This window comes from Macaca nemestrina, chromosome 17 (assembly GCF_043159975.1).
Source record: "Macaca nemestrina isolate mMacNem1 chromosome 17, mMacNem.hap1, whole genome shotgun sequence".
Lineage (NCBI taxonomy): Eukaryota > Metazoa > Chordata > Mammalia > Primates > Cercopithecidae > Macaca > Macaca nemestrina.
Window position 1 is genome coordinate 63,377,611 of NC_092141.1, and position 14,576 is coordinate 63,392,186.

At 40.5% G+C, this 14,576-nt stretch overlaps 1 protein-coding gene across 2 annotated transcripts in view; it reads right to left on the reverse strand.

The window, feature by feature from the left end:
- Positions 1-14,576, reverse strand: part of LOC105472239 (IKAROS family zinc finger 3) — a 107,473-nt gene that overhangs the window by 70,680 nt on the left and 22,217 nt on the right. For both annotated transcript variants that reach the window (XM_011725295.3, XM_011725294.2), the window contains exons 2-3: positions 4,561-4,614; positions 1,854-1,955 (exon numbers count right to left, since the gene is read on the reverse strand). In XM_011725295.3, the coding sequence (XP_011723597.1) occupies positions 1,854-1,908 (55 nt within the window). In that variant the 5' untranslated portion in view covers positions 1,909-1,955; positions 4,561-4,614. The remainder of the gene's footprint in view (positions 1-1,853; positions 1,956-4,560; positions 4,615-14,576) is intronic.

The following is a 14,576-nucleotide window of genomic DNA, read 5'->3' on the forward strand; positions in this document are numbered from 1 at the left end:
GATCCTCCTGCTTCAGTTTCTCAAAGTGCTGGGATTACAGGTGTGAGCCACTGCACCCATCCTACAGATTGGTTTTGACAGGGATAAACACTGACTCTGGATGGGGCTTTGCTTATCTGGTGGTAGACACAAATGGTCAGTACCATCAAAGAACCAGAACAGAAGATATTGCACCAATTTGAACGGCTGGGCCACATTTCTTCATACTTAGCAGCACTCTACTTACAGCCCATAATGTCAAACAATGGGCAAAGAGCTATCCTCCTCAAAGTAATAGTTTGATAGAGAATTGGACCAATTGAAACACTGTCTAAAATAGGGTGAGGCATAGGCATGAAGGGTTGGTTTATGCATTTGCACAAGTGTGAGGTCACTCTCACATGAGCTAAGGGAGTGTTCCCACTAGGTAGATTCCTCTGTTTTTCTGGTAGATTGGGAAGAGGAGGTGGGGGAGGATGCTGATATGACTATACAATTCTTGCCAAAGAGGAGGATATTGGTGTGATGACTATTCTTTTTTCCTTCCCTACGTCGTCACATCAGCTTTCTCTTTCCTATCAGAGGCAGTGGTTGCAAGACCAGCACTGTAACCTACAAGTGCCAGAAACAGAGATGATTCCCAAAGCAAGAAGCTGTAACCATAGCTTTAAACCTTTATGTCAGAATTCCTAAGGGCCTGATGAGGCAGGCTGTGCCTTTACCCCATCTGGCAAAATTGGGGTTAATATTGAATGCAGATATATTGGCCAGTGGTAGAAATAGCCCACTAGTTCTGTACCTTTGTAACCCTACCCTGTATGTATGGGAGTTGACTGAGGGAGAGGTACTTGCTAGACTAGTATTGCTGCCTATGATCTAGACCAGTGCAGTGGCTAAACCTAATGTTCCTCCCAAAGGTGGGAAAGTTTGGGCATAGACAGTAAGAAGGAGGAAGAGTAGCTGAGAGTAAAGGAATGAATAAATGAGTTATGTAACAAGTCCTGTGAGTCATCCTAGCAAATTATTAAACATGTGGAGGGGAGTCCCCGATTTTGTAGCTAAGCCAGACAGAAGTGCAGGTAATCTGGGGACCTGGTACTTGAGACTGGTGTCTGAAGTGGAGAGAGTACTGTGCAGTATTGTGGAACTGAGCCTGTAACCTGTGGGGTCTACGCAAACATCAGGAATTAGAATCAGAATTGAATTGAATTGGGCTGGGCATGGTGGTTCATGCCTATAATCCCAGTACTTTGGAAGGCTAAGTTTGGTGATCACTTGAGGTCAGGAGCTCCTGGCCAGCCTGGCCAACATGGTAAAACCCTGTCTCTATTAAAAAAATTCAAAAATTAGCTGGGCATGGTGGTGGGTGCCTGTAATCTCAGCTATTTGGGAGGCTGAGGCAGGAGACTCACTAAAACGTGGGAGGCGGAGGTTGCAGTGAGCAGAGATTGCGCCACCGCACTCTGGCCTGGGTGACAGTGAGACTCCATCTCAAAAAAAAAAAAAATTGAATTGAATTGTTGGACACCAAGTCATTGTCTGGAGAACTGGAAAATTGGTTTGTTGGTGTCAGAAAACACCCCAAACTTTCTACAATAAACATGTATTACTTTAATAATGGAAAATAGTAAAATAAACATTATATTTTAAGTAAAGTTAATATAATTGGAACTCTGGATAAGCACCTTAAATTCTCAAAATTTGCTGATAACGTACAACTATGAAATGCAAATATTTGTGAAATTAGCAAAAACAGAATCACTCCTAACCAAACCCACAAATGCAAGTTTTCCCTGGAGAGCTGATTTCCTCTCCACACTAAGCCTTAGCAATATCTACAGCCATCAGTATTTAGTCTGCACACTACGGCTCACCTCCTATGTCTTCGTCTTCATTGGCTGGGCCTTCTCCACTGTCCACATTTTCCATTTCATGAGATTTGGTTAAACTGTAGTCATTCAAAACTGCTGGACTTTCTAAAAGATAAAAGGAGTTTTAAGTATGTGGTTCAATGTTAAAGGATTTTTATAAATATGTATTAAGTAGACCTCCAATTAACTTTCAGCTTCACACAATCCTTTAGTGACAGTACCCCCTCACACATACCCAAAAGGGATATATACATGAAAACTCTTGAGGTTTAGAAATATGCCCAGGGTTCACAGTGGCTCACACCTGTAATCCCAGCACTTTGGGAGGCCGAGGTGGGCAGATCACCTGAGGTCAGGAGTTCGAGACCAGCCTGGCCAACATGGTGAAACCCCATCTCTACTAAAAATACAAAAATTAGTCGGGCATGGAGGTGTGTGCCTGTAATCCCAGCTACTCGGGAGGCTGAGGCAGGAGAATCACTTGAACTTGGGAGGTGGAGGTTGCAGAGAGCCAAGATAGCGCCACTGCACTCCAGCCTGGATGACAGAGTAAGACTTCGTCTCAAAAAAAAAAAAAAAGAAAAGAAAAAGAAATATGCCCAGGGTTCATGTACCCTCTGAATACACACAACTTTCTTGAATATTTCTTTCATCTGAGTTAAAGGGCACTCAGGTTCCTTCTGGAGAAAAATTCTCTCTCCACTGGTATATCTCACGATATTCAGTAGGATGCCATTGCTATTTATGACAAAGCAGTGACCAGAAATACTAAGCCTACAAACACTGGTATAACCTAATTTGGGAAAGATGCTTTCCTAGGAGGAAGATCTGTAAGCTTTCTGTATGCCAAATTCTGTTTTTCCCTTCTGTTCACATTATAAATGTGATTCTGTGGAAATTATATTGGACCCCAAGTTTCTTTATTTGTTTGAACATTTACTAAATGTTGACAAGGCTACAGATATGAATAAGTCATTATGTCTTCAAGGAGCTCATACTTTGAAATAAAGATAAGAGAAGTCCACAACTCTAATGCACAGTAGGCTCAGACAAGGGATTAAATAAAGGAAATACAAAGTGTTATGAAAGTTCATAAGTGAAAGGGAGCAGACACAATAAAAGCATGCTTAAATAAATAGCAAACTTGTTACAAAATAAGTTTAACAGAAATGTATAATAAATATTGATAATACTAGAAGAAAAAGGAACGATGTAACTGGAATTAGTTTCACATACAAACATAGTAGCTTAACAAAGAGGATAGCAGAAGAAATGAACTAAAAAGTTACCCTCTTTTTATCTAACTCCTTCCCAATCTTCAACAAAATATTTGCTGAGTTCCCATTAACACAAAAAATAGTCAAAGACACTGACTCCCGTGGCACTGAGGCTGGGTTGAAATAAGGAGGTAACTAGAAGCTTTGCAGTGATACTCCTTTCTGCAGAGCCACGACCAAACAGGCGGGAGCGAAAGAGAAACACGTTTCACAAAACCCATCACTAAGAGCCCCTGAAAATGTGATCACCATGGACTCAGTGTTTGATTTATGAATATCTAAAGTTTCTAATTTCTGCATATTATAATGTGTACTCTGTGAACTCTAAGACACCATTCTAAACAATGGTTCACTTTTCTCGAGCCTGAAATGACTAAAATATAGTGGACACCTAAACAATTAATATGAGGTTTAGGTTCAATTAAAAGATGTGATTGGCCGGGCGCAATGGCTCATGCCTATATTCCCAGCACTTTGGGAGGCCAAGGCGGGTGGATCACCTGAGGTTGGGAGTTCGAGACCAGCCTGACCAACACAGTGAAACCCAGTCTCTACTAAAAATACAAAAGTAGCCAGGCATGGTGGCGCATGCCTGTAATCTCAGCTACTTGGGAGGCTAAGGCAGGAGAATCGCTTGAACCCAGAAGGCGGAGGTTGTGGTGAGCCACGATCACACCATTGCACTCCAGCCTAGGCAACAAGAGTGAAATTCCATCTCAAAAAAAAAAAAAAAAAAACATGTGATTACAACTTACAGTAACACAAAAAGCCATTTCAGTGATAAATTAAATTTTGTAATATAATGTAAGCTTTGATTCACACAGTGAGTTCATCAATGAGGGAACGCAGAAGTTATTTTCAGGAAATAAATTATTATAAATGTTTATAATTTATTCTAGAGCAGGGATCAGTAAACTATGGCCTGAGACACAAGTCTGACCATAGCCTGCTTCTGTGTGAGCCCAGGAGGTAGAAATGGTTGTTCCATTTTTTAAGAGTTGTAAGACATACAAAAAATAATATGTGACAGAGACCATATGTGGCCTGAAAAGTCTAAATATTTACTATCTGGCCCTTTACAAAAAAGTTTGCAGACTACTCTTCTAGAGTAAAAATCGCAAGTCATTCAAATACAAGCTACTATGTTATTCAACAAAAACTGTCTTCAGAGCAATCAGCTGAAAAATTAAAAACAAACAAACAAACAGTGATCAACATTAGGTAGCGTATGTTTGGCCTTAAGATGCTAAAGAACTTACATGATCTAAACGGATGAGTTATTTTTTCATCAGCAAGAGACAACCACATTAAAAACACACACACACACACACACATTTCCATAGCATTTTTACTGTAACCAGAATAAGCATGATCTTCTTACTTTGGTATTTTTAGCAAAGGCATATTTCCAGAGAGAAAAGACCTGATGTTACCTGTGGGCACAGACTGCTCCTGAGCGCTTTTGAGTTCCACATTTGTTTGTATATCTGAAAAGAAAGAGGTTATAAATATTAGCTACTTAGGGCACATTTCTATAGGTTTGAGCATTTCAAATTTAATAAGGGATACCATTTCAGAAAACTTAGCAGCAGAATCCCTCTTTCAGAGCAAGACTGCTCTTTCTCTATACTCTGCCTAAAAGCCTTTCAAGGAGAATGAAAAAAAAATATTGATGCAGCAACGTTACTCTAAAAACCTTCTGCCAGAGATCTACTTACACCAAGAACAATATGCAAAATGTGGGTCCCATTAGAAATAATTTCATATATTCTTTATTCTTCCCCCAATATTTTATTATGAACACTGTTGGACACATAGAAAAAAAACAGTTAAAAGTGGTAAATATATATAAAATGAAATAATCAGTCATTAAAAAGAATAAAATCATGTCATTTGCAGCAATATCACATATCTTTCCACCCATTCACCACTCAATCCATTCATCGATCCAGCTTTTTTGATGCATTTCAAAATAAGTTGCAGATATCAGTCTACCTCAGTCCTAACATTTCAGCATGATTATTATTAACTAAAATTCAATATCTGTTTACAAGATTTTAAAAGGTAAATTTTACATACAGTGATAAGCACAGATCTTAGGTGTAACATTCTATAAGTTTTTAAAAATGCATATCCTCATGCATCCTCATGCATCCTCATGCATTTTCCTCATGCATTTTCCTCATGCATCAAGATACAGAACATTACCATCATCCCAGAAAAGCTCCCTCACATCTCTTACTAGTCAATTCCCACCCACATACTTCAGAGACAACTACTGTTTTGACTTTTTCCACCATAGATTAGTTTAGCCTATTTTAGAACTTCATAAAAACAGAATCACACAGACATATGGTATACATTATTTTGCCTGAGGCTTCTTTCACTCAACATAATGTTTTGAGATACATCCATTCTGTGGTGTTTATCAGTAGTTCATTCTTTTTTATTACTAAGTAGTATTCCATATGAATATCCCAGTTTGTTTATCCATTCTCCTGTTGATGGACACCTAGACTGTTTCCAGTTTGGGCTATTTATAAGTCAAACTACTATGATATTCTTTTTTAAAATAATAAACTTTTAAATTTTAGAGTAGTTTTAAATTTATGGAAAAATTGCAAAGATAGCACAGAGAGTTCCCATATACCCCACACCCAATTTCCCCTATTATTAACATCTTATATTAGTATGGTACATCTGTTATAATTAATGAACATATATTCATACATTATTACTATCTAAGTATTCAGATTTCCTTAGTTTTCATCTAATGTCCTTTTTCTGTTGCAAGATCCCTTCCAGGATCCCATATTGCATTTAGTCATCTTGTCTCCTTAGGCTCCTCTTGGTTGGGACAGTTTCTCAGGCTTTCCTTGTTTTGATGATCTTGACAGTTTTAAGTACTGGTCAGGTATTTTGTAGAATGTCCCTCAACTGGGATGTGTTTGTTTTTCTCATGATTAGACTGCAGTATGATCATCCTTGCACAAGTATTTCTGTGGTCATGTGCTTTCATGTCTCTTGAATCCATACCTAGGTATGGAATTACTGGGTTATAGGGTAGGAGGCAGACATCTAGTTTCAACACAGTGAAACTAGAACTTGTTCAAAAGTGCTTCTTCCTTCTACTTTGGGCTTAACTTGCTCTGTTTCTGCCCTCTTAAGGTGAAATTTTAGTGACTGACTTTATTCCTTTCTTCTTTTCTAATTATAAACATTTAAAGCTATAAGTTTTCCTGCAAGCACTGCTTTAGCTGCATCTCATAAATGCTGATGTTTTATTTTAATTATAATTCAGTTATAATTTCCCTCGTGACTTCTTTGATCCACTGGTGATTTATAAGTGTTTAATTTCCAGATATTTGGGGGAATTCAGGAATTCTTTAGCTAACTTGTTATTGAAGTCAAATTCCATTGCACTTCAGTCAGTCAGAGAACACAGTCTGTATGACTGTAATCCCTTTAAAAGGATTAAGACTTGTGTCCTCGGTGAATGTGCCATGTGTAGTTGAGATGTATGTGTGTTGTTTTTGTTGGTTTTGTTTGTTTTGTTTTGTTTTGCAGATCTAGCTCAGGCTTTATTTAGGAGGAAGAAAAAGTGATTAATTGTTTTGTAACTGGAGTCATGGGCAAGGGAGTTACTTGCCAGGCAGTAAACTCCCCATGCACTGAGGGTTAGGGCTGAGCCTCAGGTGGGTCTCCTGTTCCCTATACTCCCCTGCACAGCGGCCTCCTCCACAGGCTCTGGGGCAGCCACAGGAGGGGGTAGGCTGGGTGGGGCTGCTGTGGCCATTCACCTGGGCAGGACTTCAGAGGACTGGGACACCAGCTTCCCATCGCGATCTCGATCTTCTTCACAACCACGGCCCTGAAGAAGTGGGCACAGCTGAAGGAGCTGGAGCCCCTGCCATAGCCAAAGCTGGATCCCAAGCTGTAGCTGAGGCCAGGGCTTGTAAGGCCCCTGTAGGCTGAGCTCAGACCACCCTGGTGGTCTTCATATGGATACTCATGCTCTGCATCCCAGACTTCAGCTGGCTCTTCTCACCCTCCAGCAGCTTCCTGTAGGAGGTGATCTCAATGTCCAGGGTCAATGTCCTGATACTTGCGCAGCTGACGCGCCACGTCCTGTTTGGCCCGCTGCAGGGCAGCTTCCAGCTTGGACCCCTTGACATTGGCATCCTTAATGGACCGCTCCCCACACATCCACAATGGTGGCCTCCAGGGAAGCCCTGTGGCCTTTGAGGCCCTCAGTCTCAGACTGGAGCCAGCTGATGTTCCAGTTTATCTTAGAGATCTCTGTCTTTGTACAACGCAGGTCATCCTGGTGCTTCCCAGCCAGGGTCTGCAGCTCCTCATATTTGATCTGGTGCATGCTGTCAGCCTGGGCCCAGCTGCGGTTGGTGATCTCCTCATACCAGGCCTCGACCTCAGCAATGATGCCATCCGTGTCCAGGGAGTGGGTGTTGTCCATGGACAGTCCCACAGATGTGTCTGAGATCTGGGACTGCAGCTCCCGGATCTCCTCTTCATACAGCTGCCTGAGGAAGCTGATCTTACCAGCTTGCCATCCAGGTGAGACTCCAGCTCTACCCTGTTCATGTAGGCCTCATCCACATCCTTCTTGATAAGGACAATTTTATTCTCCATCTCTGTACGCTTACTGAACTCATCCTCGTACTTGTTCTTGAAATCCTCTACCAGCCCCTGCATGTTGCCAAGATCTGCCTCCAGCTTCAGCTTCTCCTGGCCCAGAGTGTCTGGCTGCCACGAAAGCTTGTTGATGTAGCTCTTGGACATGCTGTCCTCGCTGCTCCAAGTCATCTTCTGTTGCTGCAGGAGGCTCTATCTGGTCCCCAGCATCTTGTTCTGCTGCTTCAGGAACCGCGATGAAGGAGGCAAACTTGTTGAGGGTCTTGATCTGCTCCTTCTCCTGAGTGCACACAGCCTGGATGTTGGGGTCCAACTCCAGCTTAAGGGGGCTCAGCAGGCTCTGGTTGACCATGATGGCTGTGATGCCTCCTACAACCACCATCTCGGCCATAGCCTCTACCCAGACCCACGTTGGCACCCAGGACACCCTGGACACTGATGCTACCGCCTACTTGGGAGAAGCTCACAAGCTTGAGGAACTGATGCAGACACTGGGCCTACTCACATAGGAGTGGCTGCTGAAGGTCCTGGGGCCAGAGGTGGACACCCTGTAGAACTTCTGGGTCACCCTGATGGACGTGGTGGAGGCAGGAGTGAAGGCAGGTGAGCAGAACCAGGGGGAGATTCAATAAGGAGTGGAAAAGCTGCTTCTAGGTATTCTGCAGTTCTCAAGTGTACTGTTTAATAAATGTTAATTAAATCAAGGTAGTTGACAATGTCATTCAGATCTATGGATATACTAATTTTTGACTAGTTGTTTAGTTGCTGAAAAAGGAATATTAAAATCTCCAAATATGACTGTTGATTTGTCTATTTCTCCCTGTTCTAGGGACTATAAAATACATCTTTAATTTTCCAGTCTTCTTAGAGTTAAAATCATACATTTCACATAAAATGTAGAAAGCCTGCAACCATTTAGGCCCATTTCCTACCCTCCAAGCTTTATACTATAGTTGTCATATGTATCACATCTGCATATACTTTAAACCTTGCAATACAATGCTAATTCTTGCTTTGAATAGTCATATTGTATTTTAAAGATTAAGATGAAAAAATAGTAGTTTCTATTTACCCATATATTTAACATTTCTGGTGCCTTTTTTCTTTTTTTCAGATAGGATCTCACTGTGTTGCCCAGGCTGGAGTGCAGTGGCACAATCATGGTTCACTGCAGCCTCAACCTCCTGGGCTCAAGCAATCCTCCTACCTCAGCCTCCCAAGTAGCTGGGACTATAGAAGCACCACCATGCCTGGCTAATTAAAAAAAAAATTTTTTTTTGTAGGGATGGGGTCTCACTATGTTGCCCAAGTTGGTCTCAAACTCCTGGGCTGAAGTGATCCTCCTACCCTGGCCTCCCAAAGTGTTAGGATTACAGGTGTGAGCCACTGTGCCTGGCCTGGTGCTTTTCATTTTTTCATAAACATTTGAGTTCTGATCTGGTATCATTTCCCTACAGTCTAAAGAACTTTAGCATTTTTAGTAGTGCAATTATCTGAGGGACTTTTCCTAGTTTTCATTTATTTGAAAATGTCTTTACTTTGTCTTCAATCTTACAGGATATTTTTACTAGATATAGAATTCTGGGTTTACAGGGTTTTTTTCTTAATTTTTTTTTTTTTTTTCTAGAGACAGGGACTTGCTTTGATGACAAGGCTGATCTTGAACTCCTGGCCTCAAGCCATCCTCTCATCTCAGCCTCCCAAAATGGTATTAGAGGCATGAACCACCATACCTGGCCCAGTTTTTTTTTTTCTTCCAGCTCTTTGAAGATGGCATTCCACTGTCTTCTGTCTTCTATTGTTTCTGATGAGAAATCAGTGATATCTTGCACTGTTGCTTTCCTATAGGTAATGTGTTCCTTTTCTCTAAGTGCTTTCAAGATTTTTCTCTTTACTTTTGGCTTTCAGCAGTTTGACCATAATATTCCTAGCTGTAATTTTATTTGCATATATCCCACTTGGGTTCATGGAACTTCTTAAATCTGTAAAGTTATGTTTTTCACCAAACTTAAGAAATTTTCAGCCATTATTTCTTCAAATATTTTTTCTGTTCCTTTCCCCCCACTTTTCCTTCTATAACTTCAATTATATGTGTTAGATCTTTTCACATTTTCCCACAGTTCCCTGAGACATTGTTGCTTTATCTCCCAAAAACGCCATTTTTCCTCTGATACTCAGAATGAATAATTTCTATTTTCATATTTTCAAGTTCATTTACTCTTTCTTCTGTCATCTTAATTTGCTGTTAAGCCTATCTAATGAGTTTTCTTTTTCAGATATTGTAACTTTTAGTTCTAGAATTTCCATTTAGTTCATTTTAATTAATCTGCTGAGGTTTTCTATTTGTTAATTAAAAGCATATTTTCCTTTACATCCTTTTCATTTTTCTCTAAATGCTTTCAAATATTTTTTCTGTTCCATTCTCCCACCCTTTTCCTTCTATAACTTCAATTATAGAAGTGTAATTATTATGGTTTATAAAAATTCTTATCTGCCAGTTCCATTATGTATGCCATTTTGAGGTCAGTTACCATTGATTTCCTTTTCTCTTGAGTATGGGTCACATTTTCCTGCTTCTTCATATGACCACATAATTTTGGATTGTATGCTGGACATTGTGAATGATATATTACATAAATTCTGAATTCTATGTGTTCCTCTGAAGCATGTAGGAATTTTTCTTTGCTTGTTTTACTTTTTTTTTTAAGAGATAGGATTTTGCTCTGTTGCCCAGGCTTGAGAGCAGTGGCATGATCACAGCTCACTGTAACCTTAAACTCCTGGGCTCAAGCAGTCCTCCTGCCTGAGTCTACTGAGTACCTAGGACTACAGGTGTGTGCCACCACATCTGGCTCTTAAAGTTTTTTGTAGTGACAGAGTCTCACTATGTTGCCCAGGCTTGTCTTGAACTCCTGGCCTCAAGGGATCCTCTTGCCTTAGCTTCCCAAAGAGCTGGGATTATACACACGAGCCACCATGCCCAGCCCTTTTTGTTTTAATTTTCTTTCTTTTTTTTTTTTTTCGTATTTTTTGAAATGAAAGGTCTTATACAAGAACAATAGTTCTGGTTGTATTACATAATGGAGGACTGGTCAAATAAGTAAACATAATAAGGATAATGAGAGCCAGGTTTTTCTGTCAGAGGAGGGAGTTACAAATATGGAAGCCTGTGGTACTGTATTGGAAGTGGATGTACCGGCATGAACTCATGGCTTCTACTAGATATAAAAAGATAGGCCAGGCAAGGTGGCTTATGCCTGTAATCCCAGCACTTTGGGAGGCCAAGGCTTAGCCTCCCAAAGGAGGATTGCTTGACACCAGGAGTTTAAGACTAGCCTGGGCAACATAGTGAGACCCTGTCTCTACAAAAAAAATATTAAAATTAGAAGGGTGTGGTGAAGTGCACCTGTAGTCCTAGCTACTCAGGAGGCTGAAGCAGGAGAATCACTTGAACTCACAAGTTCGAGGCTGCAGTGAGCTATGATGGTGCCACTGCACTCCAGCCTGGATGACAACAAAGCAAAAAAAAAAAAAAAAGATACAAAATATAGATGTAAATGTGTGTACATGTGTATACATAAATACAGTCCCTTTCCCTGTTCACTGAGAGCATCTAGGAACAGTGAAACTACAATAGCTTCAAGATATTAACTTCTGGCCGGGCGCGGTGGCTCAAGCCTGTAATCCCAGCACTTTGGGAGGCCGAGGCGGGCGGATCACAAGGTCAGGAGATCGAGACCACAGTGAAACCCCGTCTCTACTAAAAATACAAAAAAAAAAATTAGCCGGGCGCGGTGGCGGGCGCCTGTAGTCCCAGCTACTCAGGAGGCTGAGGCAGGAGAATGGCGGGAACCCGGGAGGCGGAGCTTGCAGTGAGCCGAGATCGCGCCACTGCACTCCAGCCTGGGCAACAGCGTGAGACTCCGTCTCAAAAAAAAAAAAAAAAGATATTAACTTCTAAATATTATTCTTCATTTAAAAGAATGAGGCTCCCTGAGGAAATGGTTTACTCCAAGCTGGGCATAGTGGCTCACTCCTATAATCCCAGCATTTTGGGTGGCTCATTTGAGGCCCGCCTCAGCCTCAAGTGTTTGAGAAAAGACTGGCCAACGTGGCGAAACCCCATCTCTACTAGAAATACAAAAATTAGCTAGGTATGGTGGCGCATACCTTAGTACCAGCTACTGGGGTGGCTAAGACATGAGAATTGAAAACATGAGTCTGGAACATTTTGCTGTGCCAGAAAGCAAGGAAGTGCTCACAGAATGAAGAGGATATCTTAAAAGGACAGAGCAGTCATCTTGAAGGGGTTTCCATTGGCCAAATCTGGGACAAGGGAGCATAAAGATAATAATAGTATTAGATTATAACCCATTAAAAAAACCTGAAATTCATGAGTACATTCTGATATTAATAAATGAATAAATTAAAAGTCTGATGACAAATGGGATATTTATATAGTTTCAAAGTACTTCTCTCCAAAAATACTTATTAATTACAAGGTTGAAAGAAAAGAGCACCTATATAATGGAAAAGCCTGTTTGATATCACTGTAACTGAGCAAAGTTACATGTGATCATCATCAGTAATGGGACAAACAAAAATTATGTGCCTTGGGATAGTGAGTAGAACACAGCATCACTTCTGTGATATTCCTGCCAAACATGCAAAACACGAATCAAATCATAAAGAAACAACCAAACTCAAATTTGCAGGGATAGTTTACAAAGCAGCTGGCTTATAATCCTCAAAAGTTTCAAGGTCATGAAAGACTGAGGAACTGTTCCAGACTGAAGGAGAGGAAAGAGACATGACACGACAAGCAATGTGTGATTCTGAACCGAAATCTCTTGTGGTAACGAACATCATAGAAGCAATTGGAGAAACCTGAATGGGGTCTGAGGATTGAATGGTAGTAATGTATCAATGTTGATTTCCTGGTTTTGATGATTTTATTGTGAGGGCAGGGCACATACACTAAAGCATAGGGGAGGGATAGAACACCGTGTCAGCAACATTACTTTCAAAACTTGCAGAAAAAAAAAGCTTTTTTGTGCTGTATTGCAACTTTTCTGTAAGTTTGATAGTGTTTTTTAAAAACGCTAACTATGAAACTTTCAACTGCATGCTGAAAGGATTCTTAACGGAGGGGAAAAAAAGAAAGACCGAAAACTAGCTCAAAGCTTTTGCATGAGCAACCTTCGTGTGGGAACATCTTTTAGTCACTACACAGAAAGATGGCTTTTGATTTGGTGAACTAAAGGCAAAAGGTCTTGGTCCCCTGAACATTTTAAACCCTCTGACATTTAAATAGCTCTCAATGTTTTTAAAGTGTCCTTTGTGTACTGTAAATAACACCAGAAGTAACTGAGTGTAGTTTCTAAGAGAAAAATGAGATTCTAACTACCTTAGCATTCATAACTTAAAAGAGATAGGAAAACGGTCTATGATCGGGCCACATGAATGTTCTTCTTAACTACTAAATTAAAACACAACAACAAGATAGATTGAAGTACATTTCCCTTCCTAAACTTCAAGCTATTTATAGGGGCATGAAGCCCATTCAAAGACAGGAGTGGACAGATGGTGAAGGAACTCCCAGTTGAAGACCAGAAAGTTGTTAAATATTTCTAAATGCAGCAAAAACATCTTAGTTTTTAATTGATCATTTTGTAACTTCTTTACACTTCAGTCCCCCCTAACAAACCCACAAAAAGTTTCCATTTGATGGGGTCTACTGTGGTCTTTTTAATGTGTAGGCAGTCAACATAGCTTTGAAATATTTTCCAAAAGAATGCTCTACAAAGTTAAGTAGGAAGAGTCCCTATGTTGCTTTTGATAGAAATATAGTTTCCTGTACTGATGTTTATACATAGCTGGTGCAAATGATGGAAGAATCTTGGAGTGGGTTAATTTCGTTGAAATATAAATCTCATCAATTGTCTACATTTCTCCTGTTATTTGAACAGGGAAAGCATGCTCCTGCCACAAGGCCTTCGCATTTACCCTTCCCCCTGACTATAATGCTTTCCTCCTAGAAGCCACTTGGCTCAATTTCTCTTTTCGTTCAGGTATCTGCTTAAAAGTCATCTTTTCAAACAAGGTTTACCTATTACCCTATGTAAAATGTCATCCTCCATTGTCATTTTCTTTCCTCTTACCTTGCTTTATTTTTCTTTATAAAATTTCCTCCTAATCACCATCATTCATTTTTTTTTGAGACGGAGTGTTTTGTTTTTTTTTTTTTTGCTCTTGTTGTCCAGGCTACAGTGCAATGGCATGATCTCAGCTCACCGCAACCTCCGCCTCCCCAGTTCAAGCGATTCTCCTGCCTCAGCCTCCTGAGTAGCTGGGATTACAGGCATGCGCCACCACGCTCAGCTAATTTTGTATTTTTAGTAGAGACGGGGTTTCTCCATGTTGGTCAGGCTGGTCTCGAACTCCTGACCTCAGGTGATCCACCCGCCTTGGCCTCCCAGATCATCATCACTCATTTTTTAAAATCTGTCTTTCCCCACAAGAATGTAAGCTCCACGAGAACAGGGATGTTGTCTGTTTTGTATTGCTGTATCTTCAGTCCCCACACTAGTGTCAGGTCATGATGGACACTGAATAAATATTTGCTGAATGAACAAGTGAAGTTTTATATCTCTATTGTTGATCCCTACAAACACACTAAATCAAGGTTTTTGCAAACTATGGCTCACTGCCAGTTAGTGTACTGCCTGTGAGCTAAGAATGGTTTTTACATTTTTAAGTGGTTTTTAAAAATCAGAAGAATACACTTGAACATTTT